General features: G+C 40.1%; 1 protein-coding gene across 8 annotated transcripts in view; it reads right to left on the bottom strand.

Moving 5' to 3' along the window:
• Positions 1–21242, bottom strand: part of SORCS1 (sortilin related VPS10 domain containing receptor 1) — a 459666-nt gene that overhangs the window by 253449 nt on the left and 184975 nt on the right. For all 8 annotated transcript variants that reach the window (XR_012693296.1, XM_075215731.1, XM_075215724.1 and 5 more), the window contains exon 3: positions 16563–16662. Coding sequence is in view for 7 of the 8 variants with exons in the window: in XM_075215731.1 (XP_075071832.1) it covers positions 16563–16662 (100 nt within the window). In the remaining variant the exon portion in view is untranslated. The remainder of the gene's footprint in view (positions 1–16562; positions 16663–21242) is intronic.

The following is a 21242-nucleotide window of genomic DNA, read 5'->3' as shown; positions in this document are numbered from 1 at the left end:
AAATAATGTTTTATTGCAATTGCGTACGGCGCTGCGGAAGCCTTGTGGCGCCTAACAAATAAAGGATAATAATAATAATAATAATAATAATAATAATTGCGGTTACAACATATAAAATAAAAGGTTTTTGGACATGTCCACAAGTTGGACATAAGTGGCTGAGAGGTGCGTCTGTTGTACAGGGGGCGTGCCTGCCGCTAATTTAGACCAGCCGGTGTCTTCAGCTCTGAATACAGCGTACATACACATACACTTGCGTACGTTCCCCCCTGAATCAGGCCCAAAGTATACGCACAATGCTGGCACAATGGCTTAAGCTCAACTTTTTTTCCCCAATTGCACTTTAGTATTAACATGTGGAGCCAAACACGCCAAGTATACCGCTGACATTAACAATTGCCTATAATGAGGACTTTTGGCTTTTGACACCAATTAGTTTTTTCTAATGCGCTTCTACCACCAGAGTCATTATTAATTGGAAGGGAAGTTTCCCAATGGGAATAAAAAGTTTTGAGACTTAAATAACTAACTTGCGATAAAGTGGTACAGACAGGTTAAGGGGCACATTTATCAATATTCACATAAAGTGAAAAGCAGTTTTCAATCCTTATCGCAATGATAAGGATTGAACTTCTTCTCACATTTATGTACAGCCCTGCACAGAAACAGCAGTTCCGAAAAACTGCTGTTTCAGTGATAAAAAAAATCATACTTACCCCCCTCTTCGGAAGAGCTGTCTCCGGATCTTCTCTTCACTCTTCAATTGCGCATGTCCAGTTACAAGAACTGGACATGCGCACACAGATCCCCTTTCTGTCTCTGCAACGATAGTTGCAGAGAGAGAGCGCTGAGTGACAGGGAGGGATCATGTGATCCCTCCACACATGCGCTGTCCAGCTCTGCTCTCCGGAGCAGAGCTGACAGCATTAGATTTCCTCAATTCGGATGATGTACGCCAGCTGGCGTCCATTAACATGACAAGTTCCCGAAAAAAATGTTTTTTCGGGACTTGTTAGATTGCGGCCAGGAGCAGTCACCATACTGTAGAATGGTGACTGCTCCCAAAAACGAAGAGGAATGCAAAGCAGCAGATATCCATGATATCTGCTGCGATGCCCCCTTAATAAATTTGCGGAGGACACTGTGGGACCTTAATGACCCGTTAAAAGCACTATCGTGCTTTATTAAATATGCCCCTATGACTCTACCAATACAGGAATAAGAACACATTTCACTGTGGGTCAAAATAGCAACGAAAAGCTGATCAATGACGGGGTTTTTATGATCAAGGAGATGCACGGTGTATAAGGCTGGAACATTAACCATAATGCGTAGCGTGAAACTGCATTCAATCGTTTCATTTCCATAGTAATATTTCCCTGACAACAGGCTGACTAAACAGACCTGGATTCTGAGGTCAGACTCCCGTTTTTATTCAACTCTAAACCAGTTATTTTCTTTCTGTGCAGCTGCACGGAGCGAAAACTGATGGTTCACAGCCAGATTTACTTTTCATGCTAAATGTACCTGCTATATATTGGAGCCTACACACAAATGCCAAGTTCTGCTGTATTTTAGCATGTGTGCACGATGTAAACATGATTGAATTCTGGAAAGAAAGAAATGGGAGCGCAGAATGCACCTCAGATAGGTAGTATACTGATATGAATATAAACTTATACGGAAGCCAGCACATAAAAACTAGAACATTCATTAATAATCCCATCTATAAAAACATAACATAAAAACACTCTCATGCAATCTAAATATTGGGCTCTATAAATGGATGTAGCCGCATAGACATAGAAATACACATGTAAATAGTATATAATCATTAATATGTGAATTGTATTAAGAACAAACGGTGATCAGCATCTATCCGGATATTTAGCGTTGGTATCTAAATTCGCCATTAAAGCTCCACAGAGGAAAATATAACTTGTGAGCTGTTTATAGGATCCTAATAAGAAAACTGATTAAGGGGAAATGATCTCCAAACCGTATTGTGCATAAACACGCGTTTCTCCGAGATCTTTAGCCTTACAATAAGGCAGATGATAGCAATCCCGATGACTAAATGTCGCTCAGGAGTGATAGTTTTTCGACACGAAAGACAGCACTACAGCTGAGCAGTCAGTACGTAAGCCTAGTTGTCTGTATCTTGAATATATATGAGCCCCACAAAGTCAGAGGGGCGAGAGGCCGGTAGTAACAGTCCCAATGCAGGTAGCAGTATGCCTCTCAGGAGACTCGAGTATTCAGCAGAGGGGACAACTTTACAGCGGCGCATTCAACAAGTATGTCTGGTAGTTCACAGTTGTAGATGTATAAGAGCCATATAGAATCAAGTAGCGATAGCAGATCCGTTCTTAATACAAGAGAGTAATCATAGAAATCCTTGATGCATTTCTCCACCTACACTGGCAGTTTCATCAGAAGGAGTTATTTCATAATTGAATTCTGAGCTATATTTAAAGGATAACTCATCATCATCATCACCATCTATTTATATAGCGCCATTAATTCCGCAGCGCTGTACAGAGGAGAACTCACTCACATCAGTCGGTGCTCCTTACCCATCCACCGGGAAAATCCAGCGATTGGCACATACATATATTACATACATCATTTTCTATTTTCTTTTAAAAACTTCTGGAGTTTTATTTCCAAGCTTCCGGTTCTACCCATATGTTCAGTAAAGCAGAACAGAAGCCTCCGGAGCCATAAGAACCCTTTATAACTAACAACATGGTAACAAATTATTAGTAGATCATGAAAAAGGTTTGTTTTTTTTATAAATTACATTTATCACCACAATTACAACATTTTGGAACCTCTATTTTGAAGTCTGTATTTTTGTAATTCTGTACAAACAACAGCTCCTTGCCCCACAAGCTGGTCCACTGATGGAGGCATGTTCAGGAGATCTCAGCCACCATCTGTAATGAACATTTGCGATAACCATATATAAAAAAGAAAAATACACGATCATTTTATATATATATATATATATAGGTATAAATATATAGGTATAAATATATGGACGGTATAGGGTCAAAGGCTATGAGGTTGATGGCTAGCCACTCATTTGGTCGACATTCAGGAAGTTGACATCATTAGGTCAACAATTCAAATTCAATTCAAATTATTATTAGGTTGACAATTTGAATGTCGACAGTATTATTAGTTTTTTTAGTTCAACAATTCCATAGCAGACCGTACTTTGTGGTTAGGCTTAGAGATAGGGTTAGGGATAGGGTTAGCGATAGGGTAAAGGATAGGGTTAGTGTTAGGCTTAGAGATAGGGTTAGGGATAGGGTTAAGGTTAAGGATAGGGTTAGGGATAGGGTTAGGGATAGGGTTAGGGATAGGGTTAGGGATAGGGTTAGTGTTAGGCTTAGAGATAGGGTTATGGATAGGGTTAAGAATAGGGGTAGGGATAGGGAAAGGGATAGGGGATAGGGTTAGGATTATGGTTAGGGTTAGGGTTAGACACGGCCATAAATAGGGCTGTGCGATGGGTGTGGCTAAAGGGGGCGGATCTTATGAATATTTTAGGTTCATTTAATTAAAATTGAGGGCTAAGGGGACAGCATTTTTCTTTATTGCCCCAGGCACTAAAATGTTTAGATATGGTTCCAGGCTTAGAGATAGGGTTAGAGTTAGGGTTAGAGATATGGATAGGATTAGGTTTAGGGATAGGGTTAGGCTTACAGATAGGGTTAGTGTTAGGGATAATGTTAGGGCTAGGGTTACAGATAGAGATAGGGTTAGGGATACGGATAGGATTAGGGCTAGGGATAGTGTTAGGGATGGGGATAGAGCTATAGTTAGGGACAGGGATAGCGTTAGGGATAGGGATAGGGTTAGGCTTAGAGACACTGTTAGGCTTAGGGATAGGTTTAGGGTTAGTGTTAGGGATATCGATAGGATTAGGGTTAAGATTAGGGTTAGGGATAGGGTTAGGCATAGAGATAGGGTTAGGGTTAGGGCTAGGGTTAGGGTTAGGGTTAGGCATAGAAACAGGGTTAGGGTACATTAGGAATATTATTGTCAAACTAATAATGTGAATGGGAAGTTCATTTTGATGCAATTAGATAGGTAGTGAACGCAGGAAAACATGAGGGAAGAGGACCCTGCTCGTCTTAGTTTACAATCTACCCATCTTATTTGCTACCCAGATTCACTGACTACAGCTGACCCATGTTTAATTTTGTTGTTTGGTTTCAAAAACAGTGGCTTATGTCAACAAAAAAATGTGTTAGTTACATTTCTCTCACTTATAATATCTCAACTCTTGTTTACAGAAATCATTGCAGATTTATGGGCACCATCTGGCCTGATAAAACATGCAGCAATTTGCCTTCTGATATCTCGGTGAACTCTTTTTTTTATGTATTAATATAAATGTTGTACTACCGTGCCAGACTTGTTGCCATGAGCCCCCCTGAGTGCCCTGTGTATGTGTTTTAATAATTCATCCACTGAAAGTAGTAGTGTTGGAAGCTTTGCTTATTGAATAGCATTTGATTTATATATTTGAGACACTCAAATACCGGGTAATAATATAACCATTTATAGATTTCTATAATCAGGGCCTGATTAAGGGTCACAGCCGCCCAAGGCTACTACACTAGTTCCCCCCCCCTCCCAGTGTGTGTGTAAATAAAATTTTTGTATATATAGATATATATCTGTAAATAAAATTGTAAAACATTAATACATTAAACACACTTCATTATGCATTTCCTCTCTTACCTGATCTTGCAGCGTAGACTACCTGGTGTTCTCTTCTGCATGTTCTTGGAGTGTTGTCCGTTGGCTTCTGTAAACTTGGGTGTCCTGTATTTAAAAAAAATTGCAAAAAATATTGCAAAAATTGTATCATAGTGCAAAATTTTAACAAACCCTGAATGATACAAAACAACCCCCTAGTACAGACAGACAATAAAATATATGAAAATTATTTACACTCCTATAGTAACATTTACCAGCCCTGTCTATCTAGTATTTAGCATTCTAGTGACCGCTGAAACCACTGTCAGCATCAACATCACCGCCACACAATACAGAAATCCTGCCCTCTACAAGCTATTTCATCACCTCCCCACCAATTCATCCCCCCTGTCATTATTATCAACCCGCACCAGACAGTTTATGACCCCCCCTATCCAATTCACTAACCCCCCCCCCTCCCGTAGCCAGTTCATTACCTCCCTATTGCTTTTTCATTAATCTCCCCTATCCAATTCATTAACCCCCCCTCTAGCCAGTTCATTACCTCCCCATTTTCACTTCATTAATCACCTCCCTCTAGCAATTTCATTAACACCCCCCATCCAATTGATATGCCCCCTATCCAATTCATAAGCACCCTCCTCTAGCCAGTTCATTAATCCCAATTTTCACTTCATTAATCCCCCCCCTCTAGCCATTTCATTAACTCCCCAATCCATTTCATAAGCCCCCCTCTAGCCAGTTCATTACCTCCCCATTTTCACTCCATTAATCCCCCCTATCCAATCCATACTAGCAGATCCTTAATCCCCCCATATCCAATTTATAAGATCCCCCCCCAGTCATCTCCCCCCCTCCACATCCGATGTGTCACCCCACTGACATTTAACAAGCACTTACCTTGCTGTCTTCTGTTCTCCTCTGACCAGACGCCGGCGCTTCTGTCATCTTCACACGCAGCTAACAGCATCCAACGCTGTTAGCTGCAGGCGCGTTCTGTGTGATTAGTGTGGTCAGGTGAGATGTGAGATCTCACGTGACCACACTAAGCAATACACTGATAGGGCAGCTAACAGCGTTGGATGCTGTTAGCTGCGTGATTGGGCACAGGAACATGCGGGACCGCCCCCTTGAGGCTAGGGGCGGCCCCATTAGAGGAGAAAGAAGCCGATCACCGGCACTTGAAGAAAAAAAAACCCAAAAAAAACAACAGCTTGTCAGTGTTCCGCGCTGCGCCCCCCCCAGGACTCAGCGCTCCAGGCTGCAGCCTGATCAGCCTAGTGGTTGATCAGGCCCTGTCGATAATCATAAGAGTGAGGGGACATCGTGACTGTCTTATTAGACGTGGCATTTGTGTGTTTTAAAAACTTTTTATTACATTAATCAAAGTACGTCTAGACATTTTACTAGAGGATGAAAAATGCATCCCATTAAAAGTATAGTAACGAGAATCGATCTCTGTCACGTCCGTGGTGTCTTAAATGCACCTTTGCTGACTGTAACTTTTTACATACCAGGAAACCCCCCTGTAAATGCTCACTCTTAGCCCCTTTATGGCATTTAAATCTCAGACACAACCGAGTGCAGTAGTAGTTACAAACATACATATAACACACTCAGAGAGATCATGGGCCTGATTCATTAAGGAAAGGAAAGCAAAAAAAAAAGGAGTAGCTTTGCACCCTGGCAAAACCATGTCGCATGGGAGAGGGAGGTAAATTTAAAACATGATGGCAGATTTATAGTTGGGGTAGGGCATGTCCTAGATCAACTTTAAATTTCAGTGTAAAATTAAAGCTATCAGGTATTTGTACACTAGATGAAAAAACAGCCAGTATTTAACTTATGTGCAAAATAATAAAGTAATTTGCACCCCTTCTGTCATAACACGGTTTGTCTAGGGAAATTTTTAATGCTTTTTTTGCCTTTCTTTCTGTAATGAATCAGGCCCATTGGTGTTATTGTACGGAGACACACATCCGTATTCAACTAGAAGCAAATCTGAAGAAACGTCTCTTGCTGTATATGGGCTTAGGTACGCTCTGATTATACAGCACTTGCCGTACTGAGACAGACAAAGGTCCTGCTGGATCCGTACAATGCGTGTGTGTTAGTCCCAGCAGAACCTAGAGAAAAAATATTCAATTATTGTTACCTGTTAATAATATAATCATTAATGAAAAAACATTACAATTTTGTTTTGCCTTTTTAATTTTTTTCCCATGAAATACATTTATCAGGATGTTATTAATGTCTACTGTACATAGATGCATTTTAAGAGTTGCCATTGATTGCAAACACATGTTCTAGCTGCATACACAGCCTTCATCACTAGTAATAAGCACTTACAACTGACCAGTAGCTGGAGCAAGTGATACCACTGAATATCACTTACCTGAGAGATGCCCTAAGCTTGAGTCACACGCTGCTGCATGACTTGAGCTGGCCACGGGAGAAGTCATGTGACACGGGATGGGGCAGGAGGAGGGCGTGGTGACATTTCACATGTCACCATAGCCCCGCCCCCACTCTAAAAAGCCGAAATTCACGGCATTGAATGGAGGGGTGGAGCTTAATGATGTGATTAAGCCCCCCCTCCATTCACTACCGTTAATTTCACCAAATTTCGTCAGTTTTGCCTACTCTAATTTGTGAGCCTCCCGGGAATTCCGGGAGAGTGGGCAGGTATGCTGTACATTGACTACGCACAGTCCCCTCCCTGTTCCGCCCATGTAATCATAATCTATTGGAAGTATGATTTGTGTTCAAAGATGAATTAGAATTACATTCATTTGCGTATAGTCAATTTCTTGGTATGCGCAGTGCAATTTAATGCAAATTACGTCACATTCCCCTCAATGAACGCTGTATGATAAATCAGCGCTTTAAAGATAAAATATAATAATATTAAGTAAAATTGTAGCCTTGTTATTTTTTTCCAACTTCAAATTCGTCTCCCTTTACATGTGCGTAAAGCTGCAGAATTTCAACAGTATCGAAGGTCATTCTTGTAGAACTTTCACAGCTACAATCTCAGATCTCCATACATGAATTTGTATCTTTATTCTCTGTGTTTTAGTGATATTGTAATTCATGGTAGCGCAGAATAATTTTCCATCTCTATGGATATAAGCAGAACACTTGAGGGGGACGAGTTAAGCTGGGTTGATGGGATACCATAAGCAGCGTGATCTAGGCAGGGAGACAATGTGTCAGCATCCCCAGAAACTGCACAGCTAAGAAATGTGGCATAAACCTCACAAATACAATGTTACTCTAATTAATCTTCGATGCATCTGTAGATTTAATAAAAGTTCTACGCTGGACTAGGTAACGAATGCATTACTGGACTGTTTTGTTGACTTAATTATCTTCACGCTAACATTTGTCTAAGGTATTTAAACTGATAAATTAAATTCAAACACCCGCAGAAAAGTAAAATAAAATACTATTAACTGTATTGACCCCACACCAATTTTAGACGAAGAAATGAAATAGTAATTCATTGGAACTTAAAAAACACACACAAAAAAAAAATATAATAACCACATTAAGGGCCGGATTCATTAAGGAACGTAAAAGACGATATGTGCCGTATTTTGCGTTAAATTACACTGTGCGTGGCCAGAACCTGACTATTCGCCAATGAACGCGAGAATATCCGATTCATCTTCAAATGCAAAGGATCCTTAATACAGCCTACTATTTCATGGGGGGGATGGGGAGGGGAGGGCGTGGATGCAATGTACAGTAAGGGCGTGCCAAGCTCAAGCACGCACAGCAATGTCCCATTCAAGCTTTGGGCATCTCTCGGGTACGTTATTTTCAGTTGTATCACTTGCACGAGCTACAGGTCAGATGTAAGTGCTGATTACTAGTGATGACGTCTGTGTATACAGCTAGAGCATGTGTTTGCAATCAAGAGCAATTGCAAATATGCATGTTATCTACAGTAGACATTAAAAACATCCTAATCAATGTGTGTGTGAGGGGGTTGAGAAAAACATACTTTTTATTTTTTTTTCCATAAATGACTATATATATTGTGCATATTTTATATATTGTACATATTTTATAAAATACTTTTTTTCTTTGCCTTCTCCTGGGACTTTATACTCTACATATGTACATATTCTCCAGTGTGGTGCGTTTGTACCAATACGGAAAGTGCCATAGAAGCGTTCCTACACCCGTATTCAACGAGAGATGTTTCTTCAGATAAGTTTGCAGTTGAATACGGACGTGCACATGTCCAGTTTGTGTGCAAAAAAACACACAATGGGCTATATTTACTAAAGGGCGGGTTTGAAAAAGTAGAGATGTTGCCTATAGCAACCAATCAGATTCTAGCTGACATTTTGTAGACTGCACTAAATAAATGAAAGCTATAATCTGATTGGTTGCTGTAGGCAACATCTCCACTTTTTCAAACACGTCATTTAGTAAATATACCCAAATTTGTTTGTTTTTCATGCTTTAATGAATTGGTCCTAAAAGCTCCAAAACACCTCTCTGAAACTTACAGCCATCTAATGTCAAACATGGTATTATTATAAATAATCTGAGAATTAGCGTATAAACCATACAATCATATAAAAGGATAGAGGACAATTTGTTACAATGTTAACTAAACGAACATGATGAAATAAAAATGTGCGACACTGAACGCAAATAATGTAACTGTCTGTTCAGCTTTCATCAGTCAAAAAATCAATACCAATTCGATCTTTACACAGATGTGTCACAGTGATATTACTTTGTGATACCTGAACACAACTTGGGTTAATAAATGTCATGGAAAGTAATACTAATGCAACCTATATATTCTATTCTGTGCTGTAGTTGGTTCCATATGTATTGATAGGCTGCCTTAACATTAATATTAATTCAGTTGGCAAAATTGCTGCTGTCTGTAGGCGATACGAGTGCTTTAACTGAGTCAGAAAGGTTCACAGATGCTCAAAGTTGTCTGAAATGGTTCTAAAGTTCGAAATAAATTCTCGAATTTCAGATTAGACGAAAATTTATGTAACATTTGAGCAAAGTGAACAGGTTTAATGATGTTCGAGCCAGTTTCAACATGTTCAAGCTTAATGTATTGTATTTTTAATACTTCAAACCTTGATCGGAAGTTTGAGGTTCACCTTTCAAAGGAAGGGCAGTCGAAGTAGTCAAATCAGATAGTCAACTGTAGTCAACAGTTAAAAAATGTTCAAGGCCCATTTATACTTTACCATTACTCAAGTAAATGTTTGTTTCTCATTACCTGGAAAACAAATAGCCGTTCATCAGAGTGAGATCGGTTACATGATGAATGTGAGCTCTGAATGGATGACGACTTGTTCTAGAGAAAAAATTTCAGTGATTTGTCAATCAGAATAATTTGCTCCTCCTAGCGAACCAGGCCAATCACAGTGCATGGAATGTAAGGAAGCCAATTAGTATTATAAAAGGAGCTTACACACTCTCTGACGGAGCCTGATTAAGGCTTTGGGGTCCCAGGACACTTCAAACAGGGGGTCTAAAAGACCTTGTGGTCTAAAATTAGGAATCTTGTGGAACAACTTTAAACCACCTCATCATAATCATTAACCCCTCATGCTCAGTTATTAACCTCCTCAAAATAATTAATTATATCAGCCTCATCATAATCTCTTCATCAACCTCCCCATCACCAATTAACCCCTAATAATAGCATTAACCCTTATTAACTTTAACTCTTTCATCATTCCCATTCTCATTAATTAATTCCACCTGATAATTATTAACAACTTTTACACATCATTAACCCCTGTATAAACATTAAATCCCTCATCCCCGTCAATAAAATTAATTCCAATCATATTCGCAAAAAAACTTTCGTTACCTCCCTCGGCTTCATAAGAACGCCTTCATTGCAATCAATTCCATTAAGATCTTGAACCAGCTCACCCTCGTAATAAAAACCAAACCCCATGACTAACCCCCTCATCATCAACATTAACTTCTCTCAATTATATTAATTCCTGGCCATTCCTGGAGGCACTTTTGAAGGACCTTACGAAAACTGATCCCTGGCTTGTATTCTGTTATACGGCAGATAGTCTACCTTACACAAGTTGACCTCCTCCACAGTGCTTTATACATTTGGCCTCACCTGGATAAGAGCTCTCCACCGACCTTATATCAACGATGCTCTAGTAGAGACCCACCACATCAGAAGAAACCAGAAACCAGCTATGACGGCTTGGGGCTCCTGACTCTCCTTGCAGTTCTGCAAGTAGAATCTAAAGGCCAGAAACATCTGGTGGCTATGAAGACGCCTGAAGCTGATAAGTATCAAGTGAGGTACTAATTTTCTCTTTTTCTTACTTTAAATAACAAAGAAATGTTTTATTATGGGTGGCATCCTCTGGTCAGGGTGGCCCACTGAGAGAGGGAGACCTGTGGCATGCGCTCCCCCTTAAGTTGACTCTTCCCTCAGATATCGAGAATGCTACTAGTTGTGATTGTGACTTGTACTGTGTCTGTACGCATTTAGGACCTAATGCTGCAGTGGACACATGTTGGGAATTTATGCTCCAAGAAGCTGCTCATAAAAATTATTATATGCTGAGTCGTAGACATTTCAAGGGGCTCAGACTTACTTCAGGCATACATACACCCACATACACATTGTCTAGTTATAATCATAAGAAAAGTTTGTTAACATCTGTTTTGAGAGCGAATATTTGCTCTCATCCAATGCTCAAAGGTGAGGACTATACTTTACCTTCAAACGATGAGCCTAAATCTGGCATAGAGAAAAATAGACAAAAATGCTCAGACAAACTTTGCTCCTAATCACGTTGTACACAAAAAGAAGCAATGCTAGTGCCAGTGGTAATGAAGAAAAAAACCTGTAAAACTGGTCTATCCTCATTCAACGTAACGATAATGAAACATTTTTTGCTAACATTTATCAGCTGTGCACAATGCAAAGCAATATGTGTTTGTAAATTCTGGTGACACACAAAATAAAATAACTTATGACAACCTCTTCTCAGAAACTGCTTGTGAAGTTTTATCAAGTGATGATGAAGAAGAAACATTTACACAACTACAATTGCGGAGTCACAGGATATTTTATAAAAAAAAATCTGGACCTTTACGTTAAAGTGCTACTAGAAGTCATTTAATAGCATATAACATAGGTGCAAACTTTGCAATAAATCTTTGAAACTAATCAGATACTTGTTTTAAATGTCTAACATGCACTAGACAGATTAACACTAATTGCTGATTGGTTACTGTTGTTCAGGGAAAATTAAGAGCCTTATTATTTTCTGGCAACAAATGGTAGATAGTTGTACAGATTCCAACTGTCACCCCTAAATATTATGAGCACAGCTTATCATTTGAGAACAGTAGCCCGTGTCTAGTGGTTGCCAATTTTTAGGTCCAGGCATACCTAGTCAGGCCAAATATAGAAAGTGTAATGTATAATACGGACATAGAATTTTGGCTGTCAGGAAGTTTTTAGGATCCTGCACAGTACACATATTGTTGGTATTATTTGGTGCTATTTATTTTTGGCAATTTTTATGCTTTCTTTGATGAAGTTATTTTTTTTTTTAAATTATCCTACTTATTTTTAATTTAGTTTTTTTGCTAACTAATTACTAATTTAGTTAACTGAACCATATTGTAGATGAGTGCAATACCTGTTTATATTATGAGTTAAAAAAGAAGACATGACACAGTATAACTAGATACCACCTTGACCTTCACTGTACGGAAAAACGTTGTTGACCTTTCGGCTGTGTGTATGAGTGTAAACCATGTTTATCAGTAATGGGGCGATCTCCTATTGTGATTGAATATATTGCATAATATAACATTTACAGAATGTATGCTGCCATGTCAATCTGATTTTTGATTTTCTGTTTGGAATTTCACTGTCAAGTGGCATTTGGAGAAAAAATAATGACCTTTCAAGCCCCATTTATTTGTTGCTCTAAAGTGCAACTTTTACCACAGTACAAAAACAATTGTACTTTAGTGTGCATTCCTCTGTGCGATTGGATTTCACAAGCTTAATTGTCCTCAATGAGGCTGAAAATTATTATTTAAAATGGATAAACCTTTACCCTCGTTCTACTCTTCACAAACTTTACAGTCAGTTTAAATAATATAGCATACGCCAAGTTATAAGGAGATTTCATAGGGAGAGGAATCAGTAGCAGAAAGTAAGAAGTAATAATACCACTGTATAGGTCATTGGTACGGCCTCATCTAGAATACTGTGTTCAGTTCTGGAGGCCATATCTCCAGAAGGATATAAATACATTACAGACTGTACAAAGAAGGGCAACTGAAATGGTGCATGGCCTACAGCACAAAACTTACCCGGAAAGACTAAAATACCTTAATATGTATAGTTTGGAGCAGAGAAGGGAATAGAGGACATGATAGAAACTTTAAATATATCCAGGGATATAACAAGGTTCTGGAGGGGATCATTCTACAAAGGAAGAGAAGTATTAGAACACGAGGACATGTACTGACACTGGGGGGAAGAGAAGTATTAGAACACAAGGACATGCACTGACACTGGGGGGAAGAGAAGTATTAGAACACAAGGACATGTACTGACACTGGGGGGAAGAGAAGTATTAGAACACGAGGACATGTACTGACACTGGGGGGAAGAGAAGTATTAGAACACGAGGACATGTACTGACACTGGGGGGAAGAGAAGTATTAGAACACGAGGACATGTACTGACACTGGGGGGAAGAGAAGTATTAGAACACGAGGACATGCATTGACACTGGGGGGAAGTAGAATCAGAGGAAATGTGAGGAAAAACTACTTCACAGAAAGAGTAGGGGATAAGTGGAATAGCCTCCCATCAGAGGTGGTAGAGGATTATACAGTAAGGCAGTTTAAACATGCTTGGGATGGACATAAGGATATCCTTACATGTGGGTAAGGCCATCGCAAGCTCAAGAGGTGCCCTAGACAAGGCCCCTCCATGCTCAGAGGCAGGGGCTGGTTGGGCTGAAGGGCATTTGACCCATAGTGGGCTACTTTGGGCTGGGTAACTAGGCTACCTGCCTTGTTCCTCCCCTGGGCTAAAATTTGCCAGCCAGCCAGCCCTGCATAGAGGTGATATCACCCCCTACCCTACTTCTTCTTACACTGGCAGGAGCGAGATGGCATCCACTGCTCCTCAGACTGGCATTGTGGCACTGCTCTCATAGCCAAGTGAAACACTCTCAGTGTATCACTGACATGGAAGAGTGGCGGGTCACATGGAAGAAGCTGCGTCTCTTCAGTGCCAGTTGCCTCCATGTGGGGATGTCCCGGGGCATTAAGACCACTGGATGTGTGACATTATGTCAGTGTGTTAGGTGGCCCCTACCTATAGGCACCCTTGATGGATTGCCTAATATAGTGCCATCCCTGAGTGTGGAGTAAGATATTGCTTTCCATTCTTCCCTAAGTATTCTTTACTAACACAGTATCAAAATACTCTGCAAGTACTCAAACTACTTGTTCAATACATCATATGGCTCAAGGCAATTGGAGACATCTAGGGCACGATGCTTGGCTATATTGTGGTTTGAATGGATAGAGAGAATGGGAGGAATAGGAGATATTCAGAAACAACCTATTGGATGCCTCCCCGCTGGCTCTTAATGGCAAACTTTGTTTATTTTTTAGGGGTCCTCCCAAAAAATGTGGTGGTTTTTCTAGCAAGGGAATAAACTGTATAAACAATTTCTATCCAGTGTTTGTATTACATTGCTGTAGATATATTTTAGCCTTCATGACTGGAGAAAGAAACAGTGTTAAGTAAACTGTCCAAACGGTTTACAGTTGTCGGCTAGACATTCATTTGGTCGACATTTAGAATGTCGACAATTTAAATGTAGACAGTATTCTTAGATGGACAATTCCAATGTAGACAGTATTATATGGCTAACGATAAGGTTATGGTTAGAGATATTATTGTCAACCTAATAATACTGTCTACATTTGAATTGTCAACCTAATAATACCGTCAATGCTAATATTGTCGACTTTCCAACTCTTTCTTATCATTGGTGTTGGCCCATATAACGGTCAAACTTATGTATCACATCCATCCAAACCTATGATCAAATGTTGCATGTATTCTTCTTAATCTATTTTTGTTTCTCTCCCCTGATCTGAACGTTGGATTTCGATGATTTGCTGCTTTAATTTGCTGGCTTAAAACGTGTTTGTGTCTTGCAGCTCTCTTATTGCTGGGAGATACAGTGTTCAGTAGCTGTGTCTGCGACGGTAAATATTATTTTTATGTGGAATACCTGATTACCTGCTCAGTGCTGCAGTAAGCCACTGCCGGGAAATACCGGGGGAGAGAGAACGGAGGGTAGGTCCTTAATGAGAGGGGTTGATAGAAACAAACATTATATTATATTCCTGATACATGATATTCCTTTAGAAAGTCTCTTCTTTTAATTGATGGTAATCAGGCATTAGGTAAGTAGAGGATGAGCCCAAAAGTGATCAGCACAGGGGTGAGAAAAGATTCAGGGTGAAGGGGATAAAATAGTCATACTGCATAAATGTCTATACTGTATGTACCTGTCTTACAACTGAGCATAATTGCAAAAGAGGCCATAAGCCAAAAGCACTTTAAATCATGTGTTTGTGGAACTCTGTGCACTTACCCATTTGGGGTTAAGTCTCCTGCACACCCAGTTAATAAGATCCATAGGGAGGGTCCTAAGCTTCCCTATATATTTTTCCCCCAGTATATGCTGGGTCTCTTCCTTCCTGCACCGAATAACTCTTCCCACCCTGCTATTGTCGTGAACGTCTTACATGAAAGTCTTGCATTGTTGTCTTGCTAACCAATTTTTTTCTTGCCTTGTCACAGAGGAGGCGCAGTAGGCGGGAGAGTATTGCAGTCAGCGACTAATTCATAATACGATGCTACTGCTGAATGTCCACAGGCCACTACCCCTTTCGAAGCAACCTGACTCTTGGTCCTTTCGTGTGGAAGACCTCTTGACCTGTTTTGTGTGGGCACATCATTGTCGAGTCCAGAAGGGGTGTAGTCCCACTGACGGCAGATTTAGCACCAGATAATCGTAAAGGATTATATCCTGGGACCAGTAGTTTATTGGCAATCTGACCTTCCACTGTTTGGTTTTGCAATTAGTTGTTAGCTGATATCCTTGTGTTTAAATAAAACTGTGACCTTTTACCAAACTTAAACTTTTGTCCATGTGGTTATTTCTGCTCTTAACATAGTAATATAAATCTGAACATACGAAGGAGGTTTGGAAGCATTAAAGGGAGACATCAACACTATGCAGTGTATACGAGCAGAGGGGACACGCCCTCTAGTGGCGTGCTGCGGGGAGACCTGTTCCTCTTTAAGCTTTACTTCCAGTTGTACCCTTGGCTTTGGATTACAGGATGGTGACATTACCTTGCAGAAGACACCCAGAGAGGGAGGGGAAGTAAATAAAGATGGGTAATGAGAAAATGTGGATGAATGCAAAAAAAAAAAAGAAAACTTGAAGGGCCATTTTCCTTGTAACGGGCTGTCAGAGTCAATGCGGAAACCTCCACAAAACATGTATTTATGGCAGCGCTTCCAAAATCTTAACGAGCCGTTCTATTAGCGGCCGGGGAACAGCTGCCGGGCACACAGAGAATTGCTTCTGTGTCCATTTGTTTTTCTAAAGCTTTTTTTCCACCCCGCAGACATAAGGTTTGTGTCAACAGTAATAGAGTCTAGGAGCAGAGAAGGTTATCCAAGCAGAGCGGACCTAAATAACAGGATATTTAAGGGATATTCTTACCTTGCGCTTGTTTGTAGGGCAGACATAAAGATAGCTCAAAATTGTCTTTAATCCGACTTTATCATTTAGCTTCTCGTAGGTCGTCCCGTAATCTGTAGATCTGAAAAACAAGAAAAGATGCAGCGATTTCAAATCAGGCAAATGTTAAAATGTACTGTCCCCTAGACACAGCAGCAGGTGGGTTATATGCAGCAATAGGCTGGTCCGATGTTCACGAGAAGGCAGCCTATCAATTCCCTAGGAGACAGTGACATCACAGACGCCAATGGTCAGGGGAAAACGCTGGTTATATAATGTCACTCATCTGGTGTTTTCAATGCCCCTACGGTGCCCCCACGTGGAACTCTGACTACTGACGTACAGCAGAAACAGCTGGTAACTTCTTACCTGGGAAGCTGGGAGTGAGTGGCTGGACTATGATATCAGAGGCCAGCGCCAGGCTAACGGTCTTAGGAGCAGAAGATGCCACCCCATGGTCCTCAAGCTGTAACTGGCACACAAGAGGCTTGAGGCCCTGCTCCCGTCCACCATCTCCTTTGAGCCCTGCGCTCAGAGTCAGCAAGGATCTTAATGAGCTCACACTGTAACTCTTTAGAACCTCAGAATTCCGTGTGTGTAACTCAACATTCTAAGCTTCCAAAATTAAATTCTGGTTAGAAGGAAGGGGGCATCTATTCCTTTCCTCTCAGAGCAGTAAGTGCAGAGCAGCAAAGGTAAGTGAGAATAAGGTAAGTGAGGGGATGGACAGAGGAGTAGGGTAGACTGCCCCCCCTTGGAACCTTGGAGGACTCTTTCAATATTTGGCTGTGTGGTGCCAGAGTTGTTAGAAACATCTCTCTGGTGAGCGCAGGGCAGGCTGAGTAAGGTAGAAACTGGGGTGTATCATGAGCCTCTGAATTCTATTACGTCTTTCGTATAGAATTTGGCTTCAGCAGCAAATTGCAGCTCACACAAGGAGATAAAAAGGAAAAGCAGAAATATCTTTACAATGCTTCTATTGGTTGAAGACGTTTATAGGGTAAGGTCAGTTACATTTAAACAACAGTCCTGATTTCTTTTTATTTTTTAAAGTTCTGATGTTTTGTAGGTTAAATGAAGCGCGTTCTCTAAGAACGAGGGGCGTGGTTTTTAAGAAAATGGGAGTGGAACCAGCAGATATGGGAGTGGTTTGTGCAGCTGTGGGTGTGGCCTAAAATTGTCTGAGTGATGTATAAATGGCACTGTAGGCATGGGATGTGAGAAGACTGGGCGTATTAAGGCATACAGCCATAATTTGCATGATACAGTGAGGTAATACAATACAGGCAATCGGCATTCAAACTTTCTAAAAAGTGGGGGTGTTGCATTTAGGAACCAATCAGATTCTAACTACCATGTATCTAGTACTCTCTAGCAAATGATAAGTAGAATCTGATTGGCTGTTATGCGCAACACCTCCAATTTTCCTTTTTAGGTTTGATAAATCTACCCCGCGGCAAACTAGTTGCCACTGATGGTAGGTATAGTGGGGGATTTAGTAAAGTTAGGGCTACAAAACATAGTAAAACATGAATTTTACTCTTCGGGGGCATTTGGGTCCCCTTTAAAATTTACAATATGGTAATTCTGTCACTCAGGCATAAGGCACTTTGTACTTTCTGATTGTTTGTGGACATTTAAAGTGACACCTACATACAGTGGGACAGATCCTATATCCATTATGTTCATGATATTGTTGCCTATCCATTCACTAGATCCTAATGACATCACTGAGGCACTGAGCATTAGAGAAGCTACCATAAAGCAGAACTACCAGGAATTGCAGCACTGTGGAGTTAGCAGGGATTCCGACCGACAGACTGGTGTCCAGGTATTTACTGAACGTTAAAATAAAATTGAAAACGAAAATTGAAAAAGCTATAAATAGGACATAATTTCCTTTAACTTGTTAAAATTATCTTGATTATCAAATGTTCCTGAAAATTGGCTTCCTAATAACTTTGAATAAGTAACAGGTAGAGATGAGAAACTCTGCAGCAGAATTTTTTGGGAATCAAGTTTCATGGGTGGAGCAGCCCCGGTAAGTTTTGAAAAATTTGCACTTTTCTAGTGACATAAAGATATCCCAAACATTTATAAAAAAAAAATGACATTGATCTTATTATTGTCATATATAACTATCAACTACTTCACGCCATTATACCATTTTTATTTAAATTATCATTCCCGTTGCAATTTCTTGCAAAGTTAATCTTTTACGACTTGAGTGCATATTTTTTCTTTGCATAGAATCAATTCTAACATAATAACAAGTCAATGTATTAGAAGAAGTCCGAAAGCAAATTTATATTATAAAATCATTAGTGGCTGCTCATTTTTTGTGAATAAAATCATCTCTTTAGCCAGTATTGAAACATGTCTATGGCTAAGCTTCTAGATAGACCCAGGATATATAACATTATAACCGTGAGACACATTGTTATAAAAAAAAAAAAATACTAGCAAGAACGCCGGTATTTAAATTACTTCATTATGAGGAACTGACAGTTTTTACCAGTCCTGGTGCAAATTACATTCCTGTAACTGTAATCTTACTCGCTCTGCTTCAGCAAAGTCACAAAATCCTATTAATCCCTCCTGCGGTATAGAAAGAAACGCAAAGGTGACGGATACAATTTTTTCAATAAAGTTATAATGCGCAATGACATTGCTTTATGAAATCTTAAGAGTGTCAATCAGATGTGGTTATGGTCCCGCTATTAAAATGAAAGGGAATGAAAATATATATCGTCTTTCAGTAATTTGCTCTTGTTTTGCTTGGAGTGAGCACCAGCTGACATTAGTTAAAGATTTATGTTGAGTGATTTGTTTAGATGAGACGGATTAAAGAAACGTTGTAGTCTTGTCAGTAGTCTAAACCTTATTCTGAACTTATCTTTTGTCCTAACCAAGGGTAACAAAAATAAAGTGATCTGCCTGGAAGATAGAGCTCCATGAAGGGATATTCACCCTCTAAAGAAGCCCGTGGGAGTCAAGACTACAGCAGATATGTCTTAGTGTCACGTCTGGCAGAATGAACACATGAATATCACTTTGGTTCCTATAATGTCAAGAAAACTCATGTTGTAGATAAAGACGAAGTCGCTTCGATAACCACCGTTTACTTTCAAGTTCTGGAGCATCATGGGACTAGATGCACCGGATGGGTTGTGTTGTCACCAAACCGTGAGGTCTTAAGCATGAAGAAGACAAGGTTCTGCTGCCTTTGGTGGCAAATGATTAATAAAAAAAAAATCATATCATTATTCTTTAATAACTCTAAAAAGAAGATCTTATGACGTATTTTAGTAGCTTGATGTTTTTCTAGCTTTGTATAGTTAGCTGTTATGATAAATTCGAGTTTCTTATGAGAATAGCCTACACTCGCATCACAGGCTGTCTTTCCTCACACAACTTTTTGGACCCTCTTCACTCAGGCTTTCCTAGCCAACACGCCACAAAAACTGCACTGTGGTCAATGATTTGATCACTGCTAAATCCTAAGGCCATGTCACGAGCCGCGGCGGCCGCAGGCACCGCCACAACTCAGTTTCTGCTTCTTCTGGCGTCCCGGCCGTCGCTATGACGACCGGGATGTCACTTCCGGAAATTCGGCCCGATCGTTAACAGGGCAACGACCGGACGCCGAGTATTGTGCCTAGGCGCTCTGGGGGCAACAAATAGCTAGGCGCATGCGCGGACTGAGTGCAGCCTGTAGGCTATTAATCAGGCAAGGGCTGTGAGTGGTTTCAGAGCTAGGCTCTGATTGGCTAGCAGTAGTATTTAGGGCAGTGAGGACTGAGCCTCACTGCCAGTTATAGCGTTGAGCCTCACTGCCAGTTATAGCGTCCTGTTTACAGTTCATGAATTCTGTTACACAAATGTACACACTGCCACACACTTGTTAGCCAAAGGGGTAATATAGCCAAGCAATAAAGATAATGAAGGCTTAAATATCTGATAATGTAAAACACTTTTTTACAGAAAGATAATTTCGCATTCATTACCCCCATACCCAGGGTTTGCGTTCAGACACAGTTACATACCAAACATGGATATGAAATATTAATTCCTGAGGTAATAAATATGTGGTTTCTCTAATTTCTGGTGCACCTGCTACCTGTAGTTTGCACACATCATGTAGCTCCTATCACTAAGTTTAGATTGACACAGAGATCTCTCAAAACATGAAATATGAAGAAGAGTGTTTTGAAGTCTTTATTTTCTATATAAATGTATAGGCCCTATGTGGGGGGATGCTTGAGGCTTATGTTTTTTAACACTGCATAGAATTCCCACATCTACATGGCTTATGGAGTCACACCTTCTTGCTAGTTGCAAGGACAAACACCTTTCCATACCAATATTCCATGTCTTTACAAAAAAAACGAAATAACTTAATTTCTACAGTTATTCTAGATTGATGGCAGGAAGGAAACTGGGCTATCAAATGGTAACTGTTAGGTCTGTAACATGCATATGCTATTGGCTTCTCGAGACTAGTACCCTTTGATGTATTTAACCTAGTTAACCCCAACCCCCACACCTGAGCTTCCTGGCCACATTCCTAAAGCAATTTATCTGAGAAGAAATCGTTTATGGACAATCATATCTTTATTTTATAAAGCCTTGCAAAAGTGGACATTTTGGGACAGATCGGGG

The sequence above is a fragment of the Mixophyes fleayi genome, chromosome 6, assembly GCF_038048845.1.
Source record: "Mixophyes fleayi isolate aMixFle1 chromosome 6, aMixFle1.hap1, whole genome shotgun sequence".
In the NCBI taxonomy this organism is placed as follows: domain Eukaryota; kingdom Metazoa; phylum Chordata; class Amphibia; order Anura; family Limnodynastidae; genus Mixophyes; species Mixophyes fleayi.
Note: the sequence above shows the minus strand (reverse complement) of the source record. Positions and strands in the feature narration are given on the sequence as shown.